The sequence below is a fragment of the Bombyx mori genome, chromosome 4 (genome assembly GCF_030269925.1).
Source record: "Bombyx mori chromosome 4, ASM3026992v2".
In the NCBI taxonomy this organism is placed as follows: domain Eukaryota; kingdom Metazoa; phylum Arthropoda; class Insecta; order Lepidoptera; family Bombycidae; genus Bombyx; species Bombyx mori.
Genome location: NC_085110.1, coordinates 11,671,376 through 11,698,623, shown reverse-complemented (window position 1 = coordinate 11,698,623; position 27,248 = coordinate 11,671,376). Strand labels below are relative to the sequence as shown.

Below are 27,248 nucleotides of genomic sequence, written 5' to 3'. Positions count from 1 at the left end.
TGAGAACTTGCATCAGCTATAGTAATCTTAGCGATTACTTAGTTCGTAAATTTAGTGTCTGTACACGACCCGGTCTGTATGGCTGTTTCCGAGTCGTGTAATAATATTTTCTGCTGTCTGTTTGTGCGCTGGTAGAAGACGGCTGTTTCTTTCGATGGGTATCGGCTTCTGTAGCGAGGTTTCACAGGTGATTGTCTGGTTCACTGGTAGCTGATTCACTGGTGGTAACTGTACTATCGGAGAACTGCTGGTAACTGTTTCTGTCTTGCTGATGTTTCTGTGTCGGAGAGCTTCTGAGAACTGTTTCTGTCTTGATGATCTGCTGAGAACTGTTTCTGTCTTGATGGTCTGTTGAGAACTGTTTCTGTCGAAGATCCACTGAGAACTGTTTCTATCTTGCTGATGGTTCTTTGTCGAAGATTCACTGGGAACTGTTTCTGTCTTGATGTTTCTATGTCGGAGATTCGCTGAGAACTGTTTTTGCCTTTTTTTTTTTTTTTTTTTTTCCTACCTATGCTGATAGCCTTGAGAGGCTATTTCAGCTTACCCTAGCTTGTGTAGGTGAGCTCGCGGGGCTCAAACCGGAGAATTGCTAACACCGCCCTAGCAAGAGCAGTGCTTCGCAGAATCTACCACCGGATCGGAAGCGCGACCCACTGAGAAGATCCGGCGAGAAACTCAGTGGGCTGTGTCTGTGGGTTAATTCGCTCGTCGAGCCCTTCGTCGCAAGCGACGGGTTCGGCGAGGACGGTGACCGGTGCTTGTATTGCCTAAAAGCACCGTTAGTGGATCAGGAGGATCCGTGATGACGTGCTTTGGGCGACGTCGACGGTTTACCAAACGGTCTACAGGATCGGGTATGTAGTTTCCGGCGGCCACGACAAGAGGGTTCTCACGTCATGCCGCCTTCTCAAAGTGGCGCAGCGATGCCGACTGTAGATACTTACTGACGGGTTCGAGCTCCAGGTCATCGTGGAGGTCCACGTTCCTCTGGAACCATGGTGCTCCGACGGCTATCCTGCAGAATCGGGATTGTATTACCTGAAGGGGTTTCAAGTTGGTGCGGGCCGCGTGAGCGAACACTACGCTTGCATACGTCATGACGGGGCGTATGCAAGTTTTGTAGAGGGTTACCTTGTTACGGAGGGACAGTTTGCTTCGTCTACAAAGCATTGGGTAGAGTCGTCCTAGTATAAACGCGGCGCGATCGCGTACCGTTTTTACGTGGGGACGGAATGTCATCCCTCTGTCGAGGGTGACGCCTAGGTATTTGACCTTCGGGGCCCACGGTATGGGCTGGTCAAAGAGAGTGATGGGGCTAACGGCGGAGGTGTTTACGCGCCTACTGGGGAGTGGGGTGCTCGAAGTGGTATTCGGAGGGCGACCCCTTTTGAATAGCACCGCTGTGCTTTTCGTGGGGTTAATGTCTATTCGCCACTTCCGGAACCACTGTCCCATGGTGGTTACTGCGGTCTGGAGTCGCCGATGAAGCAACGACATCTTCCTACACGAGTAGTAGATAGCCGTGTCATCGGCGAAGAGCGCTAGATGGGTCATCGGCGAAGAGCGCTAGATGGGTCTCCGGAGACCGGGGTATATCGTTGATATACAAACTAAATAGTAACGGGGAGAGTGCGGAGCCTTGCGGGACTCCGGCAGTCAGATGACGGGGACGAGAACGAGTTCCCTCTACTCGATATCGAAACGAACGGTTCGACAAGAAGTCTCGTATGATGAGCACGAGTCTGTCTGGCACTCCCATGTTGTACAGTTTGTATATCAAACCGTTGTGCCAGACTTTGTCGAACGCCTTCGCTACATCGAAGAAGAGGGCGCCGGTCGGGATTTGTTTACGCCTATTTAGCCCTATTAAGATGTGCTCCGTGAGGCGGTGCACTTGTTGTACGCACGAGTGTTTGGCGCGGAATCCAAACTGCTCGTCTATTAGAATTTTATTCGCGGTAACGAAGTCCCAGAGGCGTTTCCGAAGGAGCCGTTCGTAAATTTTGCCTATCGCTGGGAGGAGACTAATCGGTCGGTAACTAGCGGTTTCATTATTCGGTTTGCCCGGCTTGTGTATACCGATAACGTCTGCTTCTTTCCATACCGCCGGAAAGATGCAGTGCGTCATAGCAGCATTTAAGATGGTAGCCAACATTGTTATCAGTTGGACTGGTAAGAGTTTTAACGCGCGGTTGCGGATGCCGTCGGAGCCGGGTGCCTTCTTAGGTTGAAGGTTGTCTATTACTTCTCTAACTTCGTCAGAGGTAATGGGGGGTAACGCGTCCGAGGGTGGCAGGGAAGCTCTGCGCTCGACCTCCCTGTCGACTGCCTCGGTGTGTTCGGGGTCCGCGTATTGAGTGCTGGTGGTGCACTGCTCTTGCAGTGCATCGGCCAGCAACTCTGCCTTGTCATCGTCATCGAAAGCCGGTGGTTGGCCTGAAGGGCGTACGAGAGGAGGCATAGTAGCGGTAGTTTCGGACTTGAGAGTCCTTGCTAGTCGCCAGTATGCTTGATGAGAGGGCGCGAGTCCTTCTAAGTAACTATCCCAATTCTCATTTCGGGCGTCGCTTAGGCGAGATTTTACATCCCGCTGTAGACGACGCATCCGAATCCGGTTTGAGTGCGTGGGAAGTTGATCGTAGGCCCGGATTGCCGCGTTTCTAACTCTTAGGAGGTTCCTAAGTTCGGGGGACAGTCTGATGCGGTGGAAGCTATCCTCCACATCGACTTCTTTTGAGGATCTTATGATCGAGGAAGAGATGTGATCCGTGATGATGTTTATGGATTCGACTGTGTCCTCGGGGGAGGGAGTTGAATCCGGGCCGCAGGGGAGGATTGGTGGAGCGGCATCGGCTAAGCATTTGCCCAGCTTCTTCCAGTCCACCATGGTCCTCGTAGCTGTGACTGGGTTGTGGGGGCGACCGAGCTGCATAACGACAGGTCGGTGGTCTGAGTCGAGCTCTGACATTGCTTCGATGGAACGCAAGCGCAGAGTTACGTTCCTCAGCAGTGCCAGGTCTATAGTGCTCGGACGGAGCGCGATGTTATACGGATAACATGTTGGAGTTGGGGGACCGACTACTTCAAAGGTAAGGTCGTCTATAAACGCGTCGAGACGCCTACCATTTATGTTTGAACTGTGGCAGTTCCACCTAGTGTGGTGGCAATTTAAATCGCCTGCCAGGATGACGGAGTCTCCCATGCCGAACAGTGACTCGATGTCACTGCTCAGAAGGGGCTTGTCCGAGGGGAGATAAACGGATGCGATGACGATCGGCTGGTGTCCCGTCAGCGAGATACGGCACACTGACGCCTCGATATGTGAGAGCGAGGGGGTATCGAGAGGGACAACGTGCAGGGCCCGCCTATAGTAAATGGCAGTCCCGCCTTTGGAGGCGGTGAGTCTGTCATTCCTAACCATGACGTAATTCGCGACTTTCGGGTCACGACGCGAGGGCTTCAGGCAGGTCTCCTGCACTAGCAGAATATCTACAAGATTGTCGCGGAGGAATTCGTAAATTTGATCGCGTTGTCGCGCGAGTCCGTTAGCATTGTAGAATGCTAACGTAAGGGAATATGGTTTCTCTCTAGCGTTTTGCGCCATTGATTACCGGTGATTTTAGAAAGTACGGGCCACGGACTCGTAAACGTCCATGTAATCGAACGCGGCCGCGAGCCGTTGTTCGGGGTTTACCGCCCTTCGCAACGCGTCTGCGAACGATCGCAGACGGTCGAAGTTGACCGCCGTGACGAAGTCGCGCACGAGCGTGAAGTCGTTGACGGCTGAGGGTTGCGGGGGACGGTACGCGGGCGCGGGGGGAGGTGCGAGCAGGGGCTGCGGCGCGGGACGTGTCGCGAGCGGGGGCTGGGGTGCGGTTTGTGTTCCCGACCTCGTATACGGCAGCGGTTTATTCCACGCCGAGACGGTGGGAACCGCAGCCGGTACGAAGGCGGGTTTCGGTGCTGAAGGCACCGAAGTCTTTGGGCCGACGGTACGGGGGGCTGGGTGGGTCGGACGTTTTCGCGGAGCCCTAGGACATCCACGGTAATTCGCGGGGTGCCCTTGCTTAAGGCATAGGACACAGCTTGGAGGTTCGGTCGCGGTTTCCCTAACTCGCGAGCAATCTACCGTGGCGTGATCGCCGAGACACTTCACGCAGCGGGGGCGCGCGTGGCAATTCCGAGCCGAGTGGCCATATAGTTGGCATCTGTGGCACTGTCCGGGAGTGCCACGTCTATGGGGGGCTTCAATGGTAACCCCGGATAGGCCACATACTGTCGCGAGACATGCGATCTTTTTCTTGGCCTCCGGGGTTGGTTCTAGAGCGACTAAAACCATGTTATATGGTTTTTTGTCGCGGCCGTTGTGCATCCGGTGCACACTTACTATCGGGAGGGACTGAGCGGTCAGATCCTCCCTTACGTACTCTATGTCGAGTTCCTTCGGAACTCCGCGTATTACTACGCGGAGCTCGCGGTCCTCCTGAAGAGCATAGGTGTGGAAACCTATGTTCTCCTTTCGGAGGTATGCTGAGAGGGCCCTATGGTCGCCCGGCGTTGCGACCTTTATCTGAATCCCATGCGCGACGTTACGCGCATGGGTATAATTTATTTTGTTTGCCTGAAGGGCCTGGGAGACGCGGTTCCACGCTGACTTCTCCTGGAGAATCAGCGGGGGCGGGGCGACGGTTTTTTGCGCGGATGCGGGCTTGGGACGCGGCGGTGGGGTTGCGCGGCGGCCGGAGTCCGACTCCGGTGTCACGACTACCTGCGGACGGGAGGCAGTCGCTGACTTGGTTTGTTTTGTCGTGGAGCTCCGGGACTCCACGGCGCGAGTACGTTTTTTCCCGCGTTTTACCGTTTGGAACCCATCCGAGGTTCCGGGCTGCGGGCTCGTCGCGGACTCGAAGTCCATCTCCGATCCGGTATCGGAGTCTGAACCTGAGTTAATTATTACGGACGACGCGACGGATGATATTGGCGAGAATGACGTCGCGGGTGCGTTAGGCGCTTCGTTGGCGCTAGGCGCTTCGTGAGTCGCTACGTGCGTACGTGCGCTCAAATTGGGTTTGGGGGCGGGGCATGACTGCGCGGCTCGAAATGACGCGGCGAGGGACGCGGGCGGGGCGGGACTCGCGCGGGCGGCCCTGTAGGCCGCGAATTCGGCCGTGAGGTTGGATAACACCGGGTACTTTTCGGCAAGTAACCCGAGAAACCCTAAAAGTTCTTCTTCCATCTTACGTTTTTGCCCGGGGGGGGCGTCCCCGGGACTTAAGGCACACTCGCCGAAAGGCGAGTCCCCTGAGTAGGAGTTCACCCCCTGAGCTTTACCAGCTCCAAGGGGGGGGAGTGCCTTTGCCGTGAAAACGGCAGTCGGCTAGGATTGGGGTGGAGTTTGGGAAGGTGGGGCCCCACTGGGTTGTGAGAATGCCACAACAAGCGGTGATCTCAGCGGGGGGTTAGTCTCGAAAGAGACTGTTTTGCTCGCCGAATAAATAAATAAATTTAATAAATGATATGAGTGGGTGATAATGTGAAGTCGTTACGAATGCACAATCGACAAGTTCGAGTTGCTTTTACGACCCAAGCGACGCGACGCCAGCGATAGTGCGTCAAGAATTCGCAACAATGCCGCGATCGATGCGACAACGACAATGCAGCGAAACTCAAGACACAAGATCGCGACGGCAGCGACAGTTTCTCGTAAAAACACGTCCGGACTGTAAGGTGATGCAATCGGAACTGTGTTTTTGCCTTTTTTTTTTTTTTTTTTTCCTACCTAAGCTGATAGCCCTAGCGGCTATTTCAGCGTAGCCTTAACTTTAGTAGGTGAGCTCACGGGGCTCAAACCTGACGATGTTGCTAACACGAACCCTAGCAAGAGTCGTGCTTCGCAGAATCTACCACCGGATCGGAAACGCGACCCACTGAGAAGATCCGGCGAGAAACTCAGTGGGCTGTGTCTGAGAGTTAATTTACTCGTCGAGCCCTTCGTCGCAAGCGACGGGTTCGACGAGAACGGTGACCGGTGCTTGAAGTACCTAAAAGCACCGTTAGTGGATCAGGAGGATCCGAGATGACGTGTTTAGGGCGACGTCGACTGCTTTCCATTCTGTCCGCAGGATCGGGAATGTAGTTACCGGCGGCCACGATGAGAGGGTTCTCGTGTCGTGCCGCTTTATCGAAGTGGCGCATGGACGCCGACTGCAGATACTTACTGATGGACTCTAAGTCCAGGTCGTCATGGAGGTCGACGTTCCTGACGAACCACGGGGCTCCGACGGCTATCCTGCAAAAACGGGATTGAATAATTTGAAAGGATTTTAAGTGTATGCGGGCCGCGTGAGCGAACACTACACTTGCATAGGTCATGACGGGGCGTATGCAAGTTTTGTAGAGTGTCACCTTATTTCTAAGGGACATTTTACTTCGCCTACATATCATCGGGTAGAGACGTCCTAGGATGAAGGCGGCACGATCGCGTACCGTCTTGATGTGGGGGCGGAATGTCATCCTACTGTCGAGGGTGACGCCTAAATATTTGACCTTCGGGGCCCACGGTATGGGCTGGTCGTACATCGTGATTGGGCGAACGGCGGGGGCGGGGGTGTTGACGCGCCTAGTCGGGAGAGGGATGCTCAGCGTGGTGTTCGGAGGGCGACCCCTTTTGAAGAGCACCGCTGTGCTTTTCGTGGGGTTAATGTCGATGCGCCACTTCCGGAACCACTGTCCCATGGTGGTAACTGCGGTCTGAAGTCGTCGATGAAGCAACGCCTTCTTCCTACACGAGTAGTAGATGGCGGTGTCATCGGCGAAGAGCGCCAGATGGGTCTCCGGAGACCGGGGTATATCGTTGATATACAAACTGAATAGTAACGGGGAGAGGGCGGAGCCTTGCGGGACTCCGGCTGTGACGTGACGGGGCCGGGAACGCGTTCCCTCGACTCGATATCGGAACGAACGGTTCGACAAGTAGTCTCGTATGATGAGCACGAGTCTGTCTGGCACTCCCATGTTATACAGTTTGTATATCAAACCGTTGTGCCAGACTTTGTCGAACGCCTTCGCTATATCGAAGAAGAGGGCTCCTGTCGGAATGGGTTTCCGCCTGTTCAGCCCTAGTAAGATGTGCTCCGTGAGGCGGTGCACTTGATGGACGCACGAGTGTCTGGCGCGGAATCCAAACTGCTCGTCTATCAGAATTTTGTTCGCGGATACGAAGTCCCAGAGGCGTTTACGAAGGAGCCGTTCGTATAGTTTGCCTATCGCCGGGAGGAGACTGATGGGTCGGTAACTCGCGGTTTCGTTCTTCGGTTTGCCCGGCTTGTGTATGCCGATAACGTCCGCTTCTTTCCACGCCGCGGGAAAGATGCAGTTCGTCATAGCAGCATTTAATATGGTGGCCAACATCGTTATCAGTTGGGCTGGTAACAATTTAAGCGCGCGGTTGCGGATGCCGTCGGAGCCGGGAGCTTTCCGTGGTTGTAGGCTATCGATCGCCTCCTTGACCTCGGAAGTGGTAATGGGGGGTAACGCGTCCGAGGGCGGCAGGGAAGCTCTGCGCTCGACCTCCCTGTCGACGAACTCGGTGTGTTCGGGGTCCGCGTGTTGAGTGCAAGAGCAGTGCATCGGCCAGCAACTCTGCCTTGTCATCGTCATCGTAAGCCGGTGGTTGGCCTGAGGGGCGTACGAGAGGCGGCATAGTGGCTATAGTTTCGGACTTGAGGGTCCTAGCTAGTTGCCAGTATGCTTGGTGAGTGGGCGCGAGTTCTTCTAAATAACTATCCCAGTTTTCGTTTCGGGCGTCGCTTAAGCGGGATTTGACCTCCCGCTGTAAGCGACGCATCCGAGTCCGGTTTGAATCCGTGGGATATCGATCGTAGGCCCGGATTGCCGCGTTTCTAATTCTAACGAGGTCCCTAAGTTCGGGGGAAAGTCTGATGCGGTGGAAGCAGTCCTCCACATCGACTTGTTTCGAGGATCTTATGATCGCCGTCGAGACGTGATCAGTGAAGATGTTTATGGATTCGACGGTATCCTCGGGGGATGGAGTTGAATCCGGGCCGCAAGGGAGGATTGGTGGAGCGGTGTCAGCTAAGCACGTGCCCAGCTTCTTCCAATCCACCATGGTCCTCGTATCTGGTTCGCGGTTGAGTGGGCGACCGAGCTGCATGACGACAGGTCGGTGGTCTGAGTCGAGTTCTGACATTGCCTCGATGGAGCGTAAGCGCAGAGTTACGTTCCTCAGCAGTGCCAGATCTATTGTGCTCGGACGACGCGCGGCGTTGTACGGATAGCACGTGGGGGTCGGGGGGTTGAATACTTCGAATGTGAGGTTGTCTATGAACGCGTCGAGACGCCTACCGTTCACATTCGTGCGATGGCAGTTCCACCTAGTGTGGTGGCAATTTAAATCGCCTGCCAGGATGACCGCGTCCCCCATACCGAACAGTGTCTCGAGGTCACTGCTCAGGAGGGGTTTGTCAGGGGGGAGATAAACGGATGCGATGACGATCGGCTGGTGTCCCGTCAGCGCGATGCGGCACACTGACGCCTCGATATGTAAGAGCGAGGGAGTATCGAGAGGGACGCAGTGCAGGGCCCTCCTATAGTAAATGACAGTCCCGCCCTTGCGGGCGGAGAGTCTGTCATTCCTAACCATGACGTAATTCGCGACTTTGGGGTCGCGACGCGAGGGCTTTAGGAAGGTCTCCTGCACCAGAAGGATGTCGATGAGGTTATCGCGGAGAAACTCATATACTTGATCGCGCTGACGCGCGAGTCCGTTAGCATTATAAAATGCTAACTTTATGGAACGCGGTTTTTCCCTACCGTTGCACGCCATTGATTACCGGTAATCAAACCAGCGTGCGCTGGACGGACTCGATGACGTCGATGTACTCGAACGTCGCGTTTAGGCGGTCTTCGGCCGTGACCGCTCTGCGCATGGCGTAGGCGAACGCACGCATGCGGTCGATATTTATCGCGGCGATATAATCGCGCACGATTGAGAATTCGTTAACGGCAGGCCGCGCGGGGCCGGGGCGAGGCGCGGGACCGGGCGCGGGGGCGGGGCGCGGCGCGAGCAGGGGCTGGGGTGCCGGTGGTTTCCCTGCCAGCGTGAGCGGCAGCGGTTTTGCCCACGCGGAGACGGTGGGCACCGGTGCCGGCACGAAGGCAGGCTTCGGCGCACGGGGCGCCGAAGTCTTTGGGCCGACGGTTTTTGGGGGCGCGTTGGCCAGACGCTTCCGCGGGGCCTTGGGGCATCCGCGGTAGTTGGCTGTGTGGCCCTGCTTCTGGCAGAGCACACAGCTCGGAGGTTCGGTCGCGGTCTCTTTGACCCGCGAACAGTCGGCTGTCGCGTGGTCACCGAGGCACTTAACGCACCGCGGACGCGCGTGGCAGTTGCGCGCGGAGTGGCCGTACAGCTGGCAGCGGTGGCACTGCCCGGGAGTGCCTTTTCTATATGGGGCCTCGACGGTGACCCCGGATAAGCCGCAAACGGTGCGGAGGCTTGAGGCAATCCGTTTGCCTTCGGCGGTTGGTTCTAACGCGACGAGAACCATATTATATGCGAATTTATCGCGCCCGCTGTGCATTCGGTGCACGCTTACAATCGGGTACGCCTGCCCGATGAGGTCCTCCTTGACCAGCTCGACGTCGAGCTCCTTCGGTACTCCGCGTATTACTACGCGGAGCTCGCGATCCTCCTGGAGCGCATAAGTGTGGAAGCTTATGCGTTCCTTTCGGAGGTGGGCTGTCAGCGCCCTGTGGTCGTCCGGTGAGGCCGTTTTTATTTGAATGCCGTGCGCGATGTTACGCGCATGGATGACGTTTACGTTTTGTGCCTTACAGGCACGGGATACGCGATCCCACGCGGTCTTATCTTGCAAAATTACCGGCGGCGGCGCGGGAATTTTGCGGACGGACGCGGGTTGGGGTCGCGGCGACGGGGTTGCGCGGCGAGGGGAGTCGGGTGAGACCACGACTTTAGGACGCGACGCGTTCGCGGCCTTTGGCTGTTTCGGCGCCGCGGACGGTTCCACGGCGCGGGCGCGTTTTTTCCCGCGCGCGACGGTGGTGAACCCATCGGAGGTTCCGGGTTCGGGGCTGGCGGCCGACTCGAACTCCATCTCCGACTCGGAGTCGGAGCCGGAGCTCGATGCCGCGCAGGACGCTATCGACGCGGGCGCGGGGGTGGGGGGCGACATCGGCGAGTCTGGGATATTCGCGGCGGCGGCGAGCGGTGCGCGGGACTGAGCTGCTAATTTGGCTTTATGGGCCTTAAATTGAGTCATGATGTCCGGGCAAAACTCCCGGACGAAAAGGACGAACATGGCGGGGTCGTCGTCCGCCATGGTGGTTGTGCCCAGGGGGGGCGTCCCCGGGACTTAAAGCAACTCGCCGAAAGGCGAGTCCCCTGAGTAGGAGTTCACCCCTTGTGCTTTACCAGCAACAAAGGGGGGGAGTGCCTTTGCCGTGAAAACGGCAGTTGGCTGGGGATTGGGGTGGAGTTTGGAAGGTGGGGCCCCACTGGGTTGTGAGTGCCACAACAAGCGGTGATCGCAGTGGGGGTTCAGTCTTTAAAAAGACTATTTTGCTCGCCGAATAATATAAATAAATTTAATAATATGATATGCGTGAAATGATAGTGAGGATGTCGTTTCGAATGCACAATCAACAAGTTCGAATTGTTTTTACGATCCAAGGTCGCGACGCCAGCGACAATGCGTCGAGAATTCACGTGTTTTTGCCTATAAATGGCCATCCTTTTATATTTATTTCAGTACCCCATCTCGCGACGCTATCGACGCGCCACTTTTGGAGGGTCCCTTGTTCTGTATGTTACCGTAGTGAAAGCGCTCCACAAATCGTTCCTATTGGTCTATTTACATTCTCTGATCTGATACACTAACATATTGCATATAAAATAATTTAAGATTATACATTTTTGTTACGTAATTACTTATCAACTATATTAATTCTATTTGTTTGATAAAACTATTTAAAATCGATTTCGTCCTGCACATTACTCCCGCCGTGCGAGTCCGTCGCATTTCTTCTCGGTGCAGGATGGTCGTCTTCTATGGGCAGGATCACTAGTTTTCGTACTGGTCTCCGTAGAACTCCCCCTTTGGTTCTGATATCTACGGTGCGCACCACGTTGTCGGGTCCTGGATACGTCGCGATCACTTTTCCTCGCACCCATGTGTTTCGTGGCAAGTTTTTGTCCACAAGCTGGACTAAATCTCCGTTTTTCACGGGGATGCCTCGGCCATGAGGCTCCCGCCGGTGCTGCAGCTCGGGGAGATACTCTCTAACCCACCTCGTCCAGAACAGGTCAGCGAGTCGTTGTGCCGCTCTCCAACTGTTTCGCGTCAATGTGTCTCTTTCATCAAATGTCCCTGGTGTTGGTACTCGCCCCGGCCCGCCTAGTAGTAAGTGGTTCGGGGTTAGGGCTTCGGGGTCGTCCACGCTGACCGAAACGTGAGTCAAAGGCCGACTGTTTACCGTATATTCTATTTCAGCTAATAACGTCGAGAGCACTTCCTCCGTCGGACTTCGCTCATGGAGTGTTGCCGTTAACGCGACCTTTACCGAGCGCACCATCCTTTCCCAGGCACCTCCCATGAACGGTGCTCCGGGTGGGATGAATCTCCAGGAGATCGTTCTGTTCGCTGCTTCCTTTGCGGTTGCACCGTCGATGGCTCGGCGTAGTTCTCTGTCTGCTCCTTTTAAGTTGGTGCCGTTGTCCGACTGCGTCGGACAACCTCGTCGTGCTATCATTCTTCGGAGCGCCATTACCGCAGAGTGGGTGTTTAGTGATGCGGCTATTTCAAGATGTATGGCTCGTATTGTTAGACAAGTGAATATTGCTACGTATCGCTTTTGGTTGGTTCGTCCGACTGTGACTGTTAGCGGACCGAAGTAATCAACTCCCGTGAAAGTGAATGGTCTTTTGTGATGGGCTAGACGGCACGGTGGTAGATCTCCGGTCCTCGGGTACGACGGTATCTGTGTCTTCATTCTGCATTGTAGGCATTTGTTCACTATGGTGCGAGTCACTGGGCGTATACGCACTATCCAGTATTGCTGACGACACTCGTTAATTGTAGCTTCGACTCCAGCATGATGTAATCTGTGATGAATATATTTTATCCACAACTTAGTTGCGAGGTGGTTTCCGTCCAGGATCACCGGGCTCTTTATTTCTGTTGGTATTCGTTCTGCTGCTTCGATACGGCTTCGTATTCGTAGGTATCCGTTCTCATATACAATACTGAGTTTGTGGAGGCGGCTATTCTGGTTCACGCCTCCTCGTTGTTGGATGTCCTTGATTTCTTGAGCGAAGCTTTCTTCCTGTGTCGCGCGCATAAGCAGTTCCTCGGCCGTTTTCAATGTCTCAGCTGAGATCGGATGGTATTTTCTATCTTCCGTTTTGGTTTTAAAGGATTTCGGCGAAACCATTGTTCGTTGTTTACGTTCGACCCACGCGGGGTCTGCTTCTTTGTTTCTTTTGTTTTTTCTATGGTGTACCTGTTCTGTTCTGCGCCTACAAAGTTGTATAAACTGTAGGACTCTGGCTGTGGTGTATCGGAGTCTTTCCCAATTCGAGAACCGGGATACGTCTGGTAAACCTTCAGTTAGTCTGTTTTTAAGGTTGACGGCGATCGTGTGATGTATCTTTTCTTCGCCTGTCGGTTCTATTGTTGCTGTTGCTGATTCCGTAGGCCAGGATTCTTCTTGCTGGTGTAGGAATTCCGGTCCTCTGAACCATCTGTGTTCGTTGTTGAACGATATTGGCACGTCTCTAGTTGCGTCGTCGGCCACGTTATGCTTCGTGGGTACCCATCGCCACTCGTTTACTGTTGAACTATCTTCTATAGCAGCCAGGCGGTGGGCGACGTATGGTTTGTACGAGCGTGATCCCGTTCTTATCCATGTTAATACTGTCTTACTGTCGGTCCAGAAGGTCTTCGAATCCGGCTTTCTGTCGTGTTCCGCTATTACAGCTTCAGCGAGGCGTGCTCCGAGAGCGGCGGCTTGTAGTTCCAGTCTCGGTATAGAAGTGAGTTTCAGGGGCGCTACCTTTGCTTTGCTCATAATCAGTGACACGTCGATTCTATTATTCGGACTTATCGTTCGCCAGTATAGTGCTGCAGCGTAGGCGGATTCACTTGCGTCGGTGAAGACGTGTAGCTGTAATGTGGTCGTGTCGCTGTAGTTTAAGTAACATCTTGGGATGGCTATATTGTGCAGGTTTCTCAGCTGCTTCACCCAGGCCTGCCAGTGTGTCGACAGGTCGTTATCTATTTCATCGTCCCATGATGTTCCTCGCCGCCACACTTCTTGCAGAAGTTGTTTTGCTCTATTTGTGACTGGGGACACGAAGCCTAGCGGATCGAATAACGACATTACGACTTTTAGTGCTTCTCTCTTGGTCGGCGTCTTGCCTTCGACGAGCGGTGGAGGTATTCTTGTCAGATTGAGGTCGAAGGTAAGCACGTCCTTTTCTGTTTTCCATATGAGCCCGAGTACTCGTTCAGTTTTTTCTTCAGGCTTGTACAGTTCCACTTGATTTCCATTTTCGTTTTCACCAAGGGTTTCAAGTAGGCTCGGCGAGTTTGACTTCCACTGTTTTAATTCAAAATGAGCTTTTTCGTGTATTCGACGAACGTCTGTTGTTATGCGTACTGCATCTTTTAAAGTTTTAAAGCTGTCCAAGTAGTCGTCTACGTAGTGTTTGTTCTGTATTGCGGCTGCCGCCTCCGGGTGCGTGGCTTCATGTTTCTGGGCGTTCAAGTTCTTTACATATATTGCTGTGGAAGGAGAACTTGACGCACCAAAGATCAACGAGGTCATTCTGTATTCTTCTGGGGGCTTGTCATCTCGGCGATCTTTGCGCCAGAGATAGCGGAGCGCGTCTCTGTCTTCATGTCTCAATTTCACTTGCATGAACATCTCCTTGATGTCTGCTGTTACTGCTATATTATGCTGTCTAAATCGCATTATCACTCCTGGTAGTGATTGGAGTAGGTCCGGTCCCTTAAGCAGCATATCATTTAAAGCTACCCCTCTTGTTCTGGCGGCGGCGTCGTGGACGACTCGGAGTTTTTCCGGCTTCAGGGGGTTCACGACGGCGAAGTGAGGTAGATACCACGTTTTGTTCTCTGTTTTTGTTTTTGGAGCGGGCTCGGCGTAGCCTTTCGCTACGAGTGCTTCCATCTGTTCTGTGTATTTTTGTTTCAGTTCCGGATTACGATCGAGTTTGTTTTCTATATTTATCAGTCGCTTTAACGAGTTATTGTAGTTGTCTGGTAGACTGACATTATCTGTTTTCCAGAGCAGAGCAGTTTCGTATCTTCCATCTGTTGTGTGGACTGTATTGCTGTTGAGGATGCGAAGCGCCTGTTCCTCTGGGTCTGTTTTTGGTCTTCTTGGTGTGATGCATAGCGCATCCATAGCGAAATACTGTTTTACCAGATTTTCTATTTTATCATCTTCCTGGGTTTCGCTAGCATGATTTATGTAGTTTATATGGTGGCCTAGGGTACGAGTGCGACCTCCATGCAATACCCAGCCTAGAGGTGTCAGTGACGCTATTGGCTGATTCCTGTTGCCTCGTCTAACTTTCGAAGCTAGTAACATGTGCCAGTTGTCTTGGCCAATCAGGATTCCAGGTTTCGCGTTCTCGTACGTGATGATGTCACTGATGTCTCGTAGGTGCGAATACTCATCTATCTGTTCCTTTGGTATTTTTTGTGCTGTTACTTGTAGGTCGTTAACTGTTCTCGCTTGTATTATTTCTTTTCGACTGTTGAGGCCTCTGAGCGTGAGGCTGACTCTTCTTGACCTTGTTTCCGTTGATTTTATGTTGTTAATCGCCTGTATGTGTAACGGATCGATTGGTCCTGTTATTCCAGTCTTCTTGCAAATAATTTCGTCTATCAGTGTTACCGTTGATCCATCGTCGAGCAGCGCGTATGTATCAACCGTGCCTATTGGTCCTTGTACTTGGACTGGGATTATTTTCAAATAGGACTGTTTCTGTTTTCCGGTCCAAGCGGAATTAATGTTCTCTGTTGTTTCCTTGTCACTGTTGTCTGTTTTTTCAATTTTTCTGTCGAAGTGTAGCATCTTGTTGTGAGTATATTTGCAATCATTGATGCCACAAGTCTTCGGTCTACAGTTGTGGGTTTTATTTCTATACTTGAGACATCGGAAGCACAGGTGTGTATTCTTAGCGATGTCCCATCTTGTGTTTGAGTCTGCCTTCTTGAATATGTAGCAGTCTGTTGTGGTGTGTTCAGTGTTGCTACATACCGGACATTTAGCTCGTGATGGCTTCTCATTGACTATGTGCACGTTCTGTGTGCGTCTGTTATGTTGTGCGGGCTGCGAGTAGTGCCCCGCCTGTTCAGGCTGTGCATAAGGGCTGCACAGCTCGGCTTCTCTTTTCATGAACTTTTCAAATTTAATCAGATCCGGATCCTCCTTCGGTTGTACCGCGGTGAAGTCGTAGTATCGGTAACGTAGTGTCGGTGTGAGTTTTTCTAATATTGTTTTGGTAGTTTCCGGATTATATAAGTAATGTGTGCACTTTAATGCACGAAGCGTAGCTACGGCGTTGGTCACCTTACTGGAGAATATACATATGTCTCTTGGTGTTTCTGTTAGTCGTGGCAGAGCTCGTAGCGTGTCTAACTCCGTTATGGCTATCGTTTCCGGTCTTCCGAATCGCGCTTCTAGACTTCTTATGACGTCGGACGGATCAGCGTTCGTTATAAGTAATCCGTCAACGGCTTCCTTTGCCCTTCCTTTCAGGTTCCTTCTGAGTCTGTTTATATTTTCAGTTTTTGTAAAGGAATTCATTGTCTCTTGATAGGCTGCGCGAAAGGATAGCCAGTCTTGGTGATTGCCATTAAAGAATGGCAATTCTGTGTATCTTGGTTCGCGGGCGGCTTTGACGGCGAGTGTTATTGCTGCGGTTAGATCTGAGAAGTCTTGTTTGTCGCAGGCTCCCGCCGGTGTTTCCTTATGTTGGTCGTCATTTTCTGTTTTTGTGGGTTGGGTTTCCAACCACGTGCCCACTCTTTCGTCGAGTTCTGACTTACTGTATTCTGATTCGCTGTTTTCGTCATCAGATCCAGCTTCGAGCGTGGCCAATTGGGCGGCTGCTAACTCCACCTGTAGGCGGGCGAGCTCTTCTCTAGCTTTGGCTATCTTCTGTTCTTTTCTGTTTCGCGACCGGTCAGTTTTGACTGTACCGGCGCGCTGTTTTGTTGGCACGTCATTCTGTTTGGCTATATACTGTTTGACGGCCTCTGTTTTTGAGTTCCCAGGTTTCTCTGCGAGTTTCGTCGTGGCTTCCGTGTTGGCTGTTGCGCACGATGATTCTGTTGTGGGGGCTACCAGACTCATGACGGTATTCGCGGTTGTTTCTGTCCACATGCTCTGTGTTGTAGCTGTGGTTTCTGAGGGCGGCGACTGTTCAGTTTCGATCCGTCCTCTTCCTGTTGACCGCGTTATCGGCATTGTTCCAGTTTCCTTTTCAAAACGTATCCTCTACCGGGCTCGAAAGAATAATGAAATTGTCTTCGATCCGGCTCGAATGGACCATGAAATGTACACGACCCGGTCTGTATGGCTGTTTCCGAGTCGTGTAATAATGGTTTTTGCTGTCTGTTTGTGCGCTGGTAGAAGACGGCTGTTTCTTTCGATGGGTATCGGCTTCTGTAGCGAGGTTTCACAGGTGATTGTCTGGTTCACTGGTAGCTGATTCACTGGTGGTAACTGTACTATCGGAGAACTGCTGGTAACTGTTTCTGTCTTGCTGATGTTTCTGTGTCGGAGAGCTTCTGAGAACTGTTTCTGTCTTGATGATCTGCTGAGAACTGTTTCTGTCTTGATGGTCTGTTGAGAACTGTTTCTGTCGAAGATCCACTGAGAACTGTTTCTATCTTGCTGATGGTTCTTTGTCGAAGATTCACTGGGAACTGTTTCTGTCTTGATGTTTCTATGTCGGAGATTCGCTGAGAACTGTTTTTGCCTTTTTTTTTTTTTTATTCCTACCTAAGCTGATAGCCCTAGCGGCTATGTCAGCGTAACCCTAACTTTAGTAGGTGAGCTCACGGGGCTCAAACCTGACGATGTTGCTAACACGAACCCTAGCAAGAGTCGTGCTTCGCAGAATCTACCACCGGATCGGAAACGCGACCCACTGAGAAGATCCGGCGAGAAACTCAGTGGGCTGTGTCTGAGAGTTAATTTACTCGTCGAGCCCTTCGTCGCAAGCGACGGGTTCGACGAGAACGGTGACCGGTGCTTGAAGTACCTAAAAGCACCGTTAGTGGATCGGGAGGATCCGAGATGACGTGTTTTGGGCGACGTCGACTGCTTTCCATTCTGTCCGCAGGATCGGGAATGTAGTTACCGGCGGCCACGATGAGAGGGTTCTCGTGTCGTGCCGCTTTATCGAAGTGGCGCATGGACGCCGACTGCAGATACTTACTGATGGACTCTAAGTCCAGGTCGTCATGGAGGTCGACATTCCTGACGAACCACGGGGCTCCGACGGCTATCCTGCAAAAACGGGATTGAATGATTTGAAAGGATTTTAAGTGTATGCGGGCCGCGTGAGCGAACACTACACTTGCATAGGTCATGACGGGGCGTATGCAAGTTTTGTAGAGTGTCACCTTATTTCTAAGGGACATTTTACTTCGCCTACATATCATCGGGTAGAGACGTCCTAGAATGAAGGCGGCACGGTCGCGTACCGTCTTGATGTGGGGGCGGAATGTCATCCTACTGTCGAGGGTGACGCCTAAATATTTGACCTTCGGGGCCCACGGTATGGGCTGGTCGAACATCGTGATTGGGCGAACGGCGGGGGCGGGGGTGTTGACGCGCCTAGTCGGGAGAGGGATGCTCAGCGTGGTGTTCGGAGGGCGACCCCTTTTGAAGAGCACCGCTGTGCTTTTCGTGGGGTTAATGTCGATGCGCCACTTCCGGAACCACTGTCCCATGGTGGTAGCTGCGGTCTGAAGTCGTCGATGAAGCAACGCCTTCTTCCTACACGAGTAGTAGATGGCGGTGTCATCGGCGAAGAGCGCCAGATGGGTCTCCGGAGACCGGGGTATATCGTTGATATACAAACTGAATAGTAACGGGGAGAGGGCGGAGCCTTGCGGGACTCCGGCTGTGACGTGACGGGGCCGGGAACGCGTTCCCTCGACTCGATATCGGAACGAACGGTTCGACAAGTAGTCTCGTATGATGAGCACGAGCCTGTCTGGCACTCCCATGTTATACAGTTTGTATATCAAACCGTTGTGCCAGACTTTGTCGAGCGCCTTCGCTATATCGAAGAAGAGGGCTCCTGTCGGAATGGGTTTCCGCCTGTTCAGCCCTAGTAAGATGTGCTCCGTGAGGCGGTGCACTTGATGGACGCACGAGTGTCTGGCGCGGAATCCAAACTGCTCGTCTATCAGAATTTTGTTCGCGGATACGAAGTCCCAGAGGCGTTTACGAAGGAGCCGTTCGTATAGTTTGCCTATCGCCGGGAGGAGACTGATGGGGCGGTAACTCGCGGTTTCGTTCTTCGGTTTGCCCGGCTTGTGTATGCCGATAACGTCCGCTTCTTTCCACGCCGCGGGAAAGATGCAGTTCGTCATAGCAGCATTTAATATGGTGGCCAACATCGTTATCAGTTGGGCTGGTAACAGTTTAAGCGCGCGGTTGCGGATGCCGTCGGAGCCGGGAGCTTTCCGTGGTTGTAGGCTATCGATCGCCTCCTTGACCTCGGAAGTGGTAATGGGGGGTAACGCGTCCGAGGGCGGCAGGGAAGCTCTGCGCTCGACCTCCCTGTCGACGAACTCGGTGTGTTCGGGGTCCGCGTGTTGAGTGCTGGTGGTGCACTGCTCTTGCAGTGCATCGGCCAGCAACTCTGCCTTGTCATCGTCATCGTAAGCCGGTGATTGGCCTGAGGGGCGTACGAGAGGCGGCATAGTGGCTATAGTTTCGGACTTGAGGGTCCTAGCTAGTTGCCAGTATGCTTGGTGAGTGGGCGCGAGTTCTTCTAAATAACTATCCCAGTTTTCGTTTCGGGCGTCGCTTAAGCGGGATTTGACCTCCCGCTGTAAGCGACGCATCCGAGTCCGGTTTGAATCCGTGGGATATCGATCGTAGGCCCGGATTGCCGCGTTTCTGATTCTAACGAGGTCCCTAAGATCGGGGGAAAGTCTGATGCGGTGGAAGCAGTCCTCCACATCGACTTGTTTCGAAGATCTTATGATCGCCGTCGAGACGTGATCAGTGAAGATGTTTATGGATTCGACGGTATCCTCGGGGGATGGAGTTGAATCCGGGCCGCAAGGGAGGATTGGTGGAGCGGTGTCAGCTAAGCACGTGCCCAGCTTCTTCCAATCCACCATGGTCCTCGTATCTGGTTCGCGGTTGAGTGGGCGACCGAGCTGCATGATGACAGGTCGGTGGTCTGAGTCGAGTTCTGACATTGCCTCGATGGAGCGCAAGCGCAGAGTTACGTTCCTCAGCAGTGCCAGATCTATTGTGCTCGGACGACGCGCGGCGTTATACGGATAGTACGTGGGGGTCGGGGGGTTGAATATTTCGAATGTGAGGTCGTCTATGAACGCGTCGAGACGCCTACCGTTCACATTCGTGCGATGGCAGTTCCACCTAGTGTGGTGGCAATTTAAATCGCCTGCCAGGATGACCGCGTCCCCCATACCGAACAGTGTCTCGAGGTCACTGCTCAGGAGGGGTTTGTCAGGGGGGAGATAAACGGATGCGATGACGATCGGCTGGTGTCCCGTCAGCGCGATGCGGCACACTGACGCCTCGATATGTAAGAGCGAGGGAGTATCGAGAGGGACGCAGTGCAGGGCCCTCCTATAGTAAATGACAGTCCCGCCCTTGTGGGCGGAGAGTCTGTCATTCCTAACCATGACGTAATTCGCGACTTTGGGGTCGCGACGCGAGGGCTTTAGGAAGGTCTCCTGCACCAGAAGGATGTCGATGAGATTGTCACGGAGAAACTCATATACTTGATCGCGCTGACGCGCGAGTCCGTTAGCATTATAATAATAATAATAATAATAATAAAGATCATTTATTGCCTTTCACATCATAAAATGAAATACAAAAAAAAGAAAAGCAAAAAAAAGAGAAAAAGGCAAAAGGAGGTGGCTCAGCTATTGCTGTTCAAGGTTGATAAATTGAACAGCGCTGATTTTCAGTCACCCCCGTTTCCCTTTTGGTTCTTTGCGGGAATGAAGACTCCGTACGTGTGTACATACTCAGAATATGATATAAATTAGTAAAATTAGTAAATTATAAAAATTTAAGAAAAAACAAAATAAAAAACAAATGAAATGGTGAACCCGAAAACAAAACCAAAAATTTAAGAAAAAAACAAAACAAAAATCAAATTAAATGGTGAACCCGAATACAAAACATAATAAGCACACAGTAATAACAACCTGTGGGCAGCTTAAAAAAAATATAAAAATAAATAAAAATTTAATAAAAGGAAGTTTTCACAAGCTAGGATTAAATTAGTTACTATAAATACTATAAATTAGATTAGTTTTTGTGAGTCCAAAAGAAATGATTTTAAACGATTAATAAAGCCATGCTTTGTTACAATGTGACGAATAGGTGGAGGGAGATCATTCCAGCAATGCGTAGCTGCGTATTTAAACGCTCCCCGAAAAGCAGCTGTTCTGTATTTGGGCGTCAACAATGGCTTAACAGTAGCTCGTGAGCCATACCTGTACTGAGTACTTCTCCAATCCAACTTCTCATACAAGTACCTAGGTTCATGTGTCGAAATCACTCCAAATAGTAAGACTGCTAAGTGCAACCTTCTTCTAGCTGCCATTTTCAATATATTGTGATCATTTAAATAGGGCGTTATGTGTCCTCTCACGGGAATGTCAAAGCAATACCTGGCACAGGCATTTTGAATGCGTTGTATTAATTTTTCAGTTCTCGAGAGTAAACAGGGACCATAAACAGTATCACAGTAATTTAATTTCGACAAAACTAGACTATCGATAAGCAACTTCCTAATGGGTACACTGACGTACTGTCTAAACGAGTACAGAATCTTCAGTCTGTAAAAACAAGCTCTTAAGTTCTTTGTAATATGGGCCTCGAATCGCAATTCGGGATCAATTGTCAAACCCAAACTGCATGCTAACTCCACCCGATCAATTTCCTTACCAGAAACAGTCACCTTAGGATCGAGTGATAAAATCTTTGCTATCTGAGATTTACTGCCTAGTATCATGTATTTAGACTTAGAGGGGTTCAGTACTAAGGAATTCTGTTCAGACCAAGAGACAATCCTCTGCAGATCCTCATTGATAAAACTGACAGCAGAAGGGGTATCTCCAACATCAAAAGAATGGTATAATTGTACATCGTCAGCATAAACATGATATTTACAATTCTTGAAACACTGAATGATATCTGCACTGTACAAAATAAACAACAATGGTCCCAGGACAGAACCTTGGGGAACGCCTCTAGTAATCGGCTTAGAAGTAGAGGTTAGTTTAGTTCCATCTTCTTTCCGTATTTGTACAAATTGCGTTCTACTCGACATATAACTGCTAAACCATTCCACAGCATTATCAGAGAACCCGTAGTGAGTTAATTTTGCTAAGAGTAAGGCAGTGTTAATTGTATCAAAAGCCCGTGAGAAATCCAGCAGCGTCAGTATCGTACCCTGGCTCCTGTCCCGAGCCTCGAGAATATTACCCACAATGTCAGTAAGAGCAGCGGCCGTTCCTCGGCTTTTTCTGAAACCCGATTGAAACTCTGGAAGAATGTTATTTGATTCGATATATGCCGCTACCTGTGAGTAAACTACCTTCTCCAAGATCTTGGACAGAAAAGGCAACACACTAATAGGCCTAAGATCTTTAAAAGCTTGAGGGTGCGTGACTTTCGGAATAGGGCTAACCACAGAACATCGCCACTGAGCAGGAAATGTATTTGTATCAATGGACTTATTGATAATGCTAGTAATCGCCTCCAATGTTGAAGGCAGTGAGAGCGATATCATCTCACCGCTTATCCCGTCAGTGCCTTGAGCGTTGGATTTAATGCTGTTAATAATCTTAAGAACCGTATCCTGGTTGACAGTTTTAAGCGTAAACTTTGGAGATGTGTTAGAATACTCAAAGAATGAGTATCCTGAAACGTCAGAACTACAGACCCCGGGTACATCCAGAAAAGCTTCATTGATAGCATTAGCGTCATTAAGGTGTTCAGGCAATGCTTTCTCCTGATGTGACGGAATCACATCAGATTTCAGATTTTTCCATAACTTTTTAGGGTTTCCGAAGTTGCTATTAATATAATTGTTGTAGTAGGTCTTTTTTTCCGATGCTAAGACGCTAGCTGCCTGCTTCTTAAGGTCTAAATAATACTGCTTATGACTATGAACCTGAGTTACATGTGATCTATAGCGTGCAGCATCTCGCAATTTAAACAATAATCGGACATTATCAGTAATCCAAGGAGTGGAACGTGTTTTGAATTTCAGGGTTTTGAGCGGAGCATGGAGATCGTACAGGTACAGAATAAACATAGAAAAGGTGTAAACCATCGTGTCAACGTCATCCAGGAGGGTGATGTTCGACCAGGGTATTATATTTAGATCCTGAGTAAAGAACTCCTCTAAGATATTTTTAAATTGACGGGAAGTTATCATTCTAGACATTGGTCTTTCCTTTCGGATCAAAGTCTCACATGTGACAAAAGCATGGTGGCCAAGCTCGGGAATATAATCAACCCCGACATCATTAACGCCAATGTCAGTACAAATAACATCCAACAAAGTACTACTACCACTCATAAAGTGTGTTGCAGTCCTTACTATTTGCGAGAGACTGAAGTGGCTTAGAAATTCATTTATTTTTTTTGTTCTAGAACAATTACAGTCCAATAGGTTTACATTAAAATCTCCGAGAAGCACTATATTGTCATAAGGAGCCATAGCACCAATACTTTCGGTCAATCCCTCTAGGAAATTTTCCAGATCAGACCAAGGGGGGCGATATGCAGTGCCTATTAATAGCTTTTTCCCGCAAAAATTCACTGTTATCCACAACTGTTCAACATCCAAATGTCCGGGGTGCTTACACACTCGAGCACTTATATCAGCTCTGAGATAAAAGGCCACCCCGCCACCACGACCACCCCTTATACTAACTGGTCGAGGAATATGCTTGAGCCTGTAGCCTGGCACACAAGGTGCACGGCCCTCCTCCCCAAACCTAAGCCAAGTCTCGTTTATAGCCATAACGTCAACAGAATGGCGAGCCATGGCCAAAAGAAATTCGTCCCGATTTGTAGACAAAGAGCCTGCATTCAATAGACCAAACACTACTTTCCGGTTACGTACCATTTATAAAAGTAAGGCAATCAGAACGAGACATGCACAATGTGCGCAGAATGTGTGGGTGTATCTGGAAAAAATCCTTTAATTTATCAGTTTTAATGCTATTACTGTTTAAAAAGTTTTCATTCAAAACGCTTAGCAAGACCAAACTATCAAAATCTGATAAAGAAGAAATGGTATCAGTATTCAAATTCAATCCAGACACCCACCCAGACCAGAGAACACCACAATAACTCCGCACAGTAGAAGTATAATCATTAACGTATATAAACTCAAAAGATAAGCCACAAATCATTGCGTTGTAATGATTTGAAAAACAATTAAAATATTGATTAATAATGATAATAATAAGTAATAGCAAATACAACCCATAACAATAAACAAATCGGAACATTGACATGTTTATAAATAGTAGAAAAAATGCAAAGCACATAGTATCAGTTTCTGAAATAAAGTTACACTTAAACATAGGAAAAATATTGTACATAATAATTTTTATCAAACTGTATCCGGGCCAAAATACTTCTCCACGTCGGCCTGAACTCTGATTCTGAGCGCAGGAGTACCATCACCACGACGAATATAAATTCGTCCGTCCTTGGTCCAGACATACTTCCAACCTTTATCCTTTCCCTTTTGACGGGTAGTACCAAACAGCTTGCGGTTATATGCGGACAAACGTTCATTTAAATATACAGTACGGACGGGGCCAGGTACATCTAAATCAGTAGTGGAGAGGTTACGGCGCACGCGGGCTCCCTTCAATAGTGCATCGCGAACCGAGCGACGGGCCAGTCGTACTGATAGTATACGAGGACGATTGTCGTTGCCCTCAATGAAATTGCGTCTTACTGCACCAATCCGCTCCGCGTGAACTATGTCGCGCATGTCAAGTTTCACTCCCAGTTTTACCGCCACAACCTGGACTAAATGACAAGTGCTTTCTTCACGAACTTCCGGCAAACCAATGATGTCAATATCATTCCTGAGCAAGTCCTGATCGCGTTCACGCAGCTGAATGCGAAGTTCAGCCACCGTGGAATCCAAGTCAGAACCTGCTGCTGTTGAGACGATCTCTGCTAGACGAGCCTCAAGACCAAGCACTCGGGCTTCCACCGTGTCGATGCGTCCATGACAAGACTTGAGGAGCTCCTTAAACTCAGCGATATCATTTCGGCACTCTCTCAAGTCAGTTCTTAGGCCCACCAGCTCATCCTTAAAAGATCGGATTTCTAAACCAAGGTCGACACGAGACTCCAGCGACCGATTCATCGTATCTGCATCAACATCTCCCTCGCTCGAAGTGTGATGCACCCCGACAGCTGTCAACCCTCGTACAGGAGTTGCCGTATTATCCCCACGAGGTACTTTCGCTGAGCAACTAGGGCAGATCCAGCCCCGAGGCGCAGCGCCCGTAGATGGGATTGACACGCATCCTTTATGGAAGATGTCACTGCATTTACTACAACGCGCACAGTCCGCGGTTGACAAGAATTTTCCACATGCTCCACACTTTGCCATTGTCTTGTGGTTTACAGATGGACAGCAGGGATAAAATTGTATTGTAATTAATAACTTGTGTGATTTACTATTTTGAACTGAATATATAAGAAATATAAGTATGCTTTTGTTTTTTTCTTGGTGTGGGTACCAAAACTTTGTAGTATTGAAACTAAACAGAACTTTAGGTTCGTATGTAAGTTTCACGATGAATATCCTTGTTGTAAACAGTCACAAACACTATATTAATAACGTTTCACACTATTAACGCAACTTAGCCACAATAAACACCAGTTTTACCATTTATTTAACAAAAGAATTACAGAGCTAATCAGTACACTTAACGTAACGTACGTAAATTCAATATAAAATGCTAACTTTAAGGAACGCGGTTTCTCCCTACCGTTGTTGGCCATTGATTACCGGTAATCAAGCCAGCGTACGCTGGACGGACTCGATGACGTCCATATGGTCGAACGTCGCGTATAGGCGGTCATCGGCCGTGACTGCCCTGCGCATGGCGTCGGCGAACGAGCGCATGCGATCTATATTTATCGCGGCGATATAATCACGCACGATTGAAAAGTCGTTAACGGCTGGCCGGGCGGGGCCGGGGCGAGGCGCGGGACCGGGCGCGGGGGCGGGGCGCGGCGCGAGCAGGGGCTGGGGTGCCGGTGGTTTCCCTGCCAGCGTGAGCGGCAGCGGTTTTGCCCACGCGGAGACGGTGGGCACCGGTGCCGGCACGAAGGCAGGCTTCGGCGCACGGGGCGCCGAAGTCTTTGGGCCGACGGTTTTTGGGGGCGCGTTGGCCAGACGCTTCCGCGGGGCCTTGGGGCATCCGCGGTAGTTGGCTGTGTGGCCCTGCTTCTGGCAGAGCACACAGCTCGGAGGTTCGGTCGCGGTCTCTTTGACCCGCGAACAGTCGGCTGTCGCGTGGTCACCGAGGCACTTAACGCACCGCGGACGCGCGTGGCAGTTGCGCGCGGAGTGGCCGTACAGCTGGCAGCGGTGGCACTGCCCGGGAGTGCCTTTTCTATATGGGGCCTCGACGGTGACCCCGGATAAGCCGCAAACGGTGCGGAGGCTTGAGGCAATCCGTTTGCCTTCGGCGGTTGGTTCTAACGCGACGAGAACCATATTATATGCGAATTTATCGCGCCCGCTGTGCATTCGGTGCACGCTTACAATCGGGTACGCCTGCCCGATGAGGTCCTCCTTGACCAGCTCGACGTCGAGCTCCTTCGGTACTCCGCGTATTACTACGCGGAGCTCGCGATCCTCCTGGAGCGCATAAGTGTGGAAGCTTATGCGTTCCTTTCGGAGGTGGGCTGTCAGCGCCCTGTGGTCGTCCGGTGAGGCCGTTTTTATTTGAATGCCGTGCGCGATGTTACGCGCATGGATGACGTTTACGTTTTGTGCCTTACAGGCACGGGATACGCGATCCCACGCGGTCTTATCTTGTAAAATTACCGGCGGCGGCGCGGGAATTTTGCGGACGGACGCGGGTTTCGGCGACGGAGTTGCGCGGCGAGGGGAGTCGGGTGTGACCACGACTTTAGGACGCGACGCGTTCGCGGCCTTAGGCTGTTTTGGCGCCGTGGACGGTTCCACGGCACGGGCGCGTTTTTTGCCGCGCGTGACGGTTTGGAACCCATCCGAGGGTCCGGGTTCGGGGCTGGCGGCCGACTCGAACTCCATTTCCGACTCGGAGTCGGAGCCGGAGATCGATGCCGCGCAGGACGCTATCGACGCGGGCGCGGGGGTGGGGGGCGACATCGGCGAGTCTGGGATATTCGCGGCGGCGGCGAGCGGTGCGCGGGACTGAGCTGCTAATTTGGCTTTATGGGCCTTAAATTGAGTCATGATGTCCGGGCAAAACTCCCGGACGAAAAGGACGAACATGGCGGGGTCGTCGTCCGCCATGGTGGTTGTGCCCAGGGGGGGCGTCCCCGGGACTTAAAGCAACTCGCCGAAAGGCGAGTCCCCTGAGTAGGAGTTCACCCCTTGTGCTTTACCAGCAACAAAGGGGGGGAGTGCCTTTGCCGTGAAAACGGCAGTTGGCTGGGGATTGGGGTGGAGTTTGGAAGGTGGGGCCCCACTGGGTTGTGAGTGCCACAACAAGCGGTGATCGCAGTGGGGGTTCAGTCTTTAAAAAGACTATTTTGCTCGCCGAATAATATAAATAAATTTAATAATATGATATGCGTGAAATGATAGTGAGGATGTCGTTTCGAATGCACAATCAACAAGTTCGAATTGTTTTTACGATCCAAGGTCGCGACGCCAGCGACAATGCGTCGAGAATTCA

General features: G+C 51.2%; 2 protein-coding genes across 3 annotated transcripts in view; both read right to left on the bottom strand.

Annotated features, from left to right (window-relative positions):
• Positions 1 to 27,248, bottom strand: part of LOC101742364 (CDK5 and ABL1 enzyme substrate 2) — a 55,484-nt gene that overhangs the window by 3,090 nt on the left and 25,146 nt on the right. The gene's annotated exons all lie outside the window — the stretch shown is intronic.
• LOC119628441 (uncharacterized) lies at positions 379 to 22,750 on the bottom strand. The gene is made up of 3 exons (XM_038010568.2): positions 21,037 to 22,750; positions 10,748 to 16,517; positions 379 to 474 (listed from the first exon to the last, which is right to left on the bottom strand). Exons 1-2 carry the CDS (start codon positions 22,748 to 22,750, stop codon positions 11,005 to 11,007), a joined length of 7,227 nt encoding a protein of 2,408 aa, XP_037866496.1. The 3' UTR covers positions 379 to 474; positions 10,748 to 11,004.

Bases quoted from the DNA above. Each gene is read 5' to 3' on its own strand.
- LOC119628441 (XM_038010568.2), bottom strand. From the start codon at position 22,750: ATGATAACTTCCCGTCAATTTAAAAATATCTTAGAGGAGTTCTTTACT. The intron at 16,518-21,036 runs GTCCCTGTTTAC...CGCGGTCAACAG, and splicing joins TTACTGTGATACTGTTTATG to GAAGAGGACGGATCGAAACT.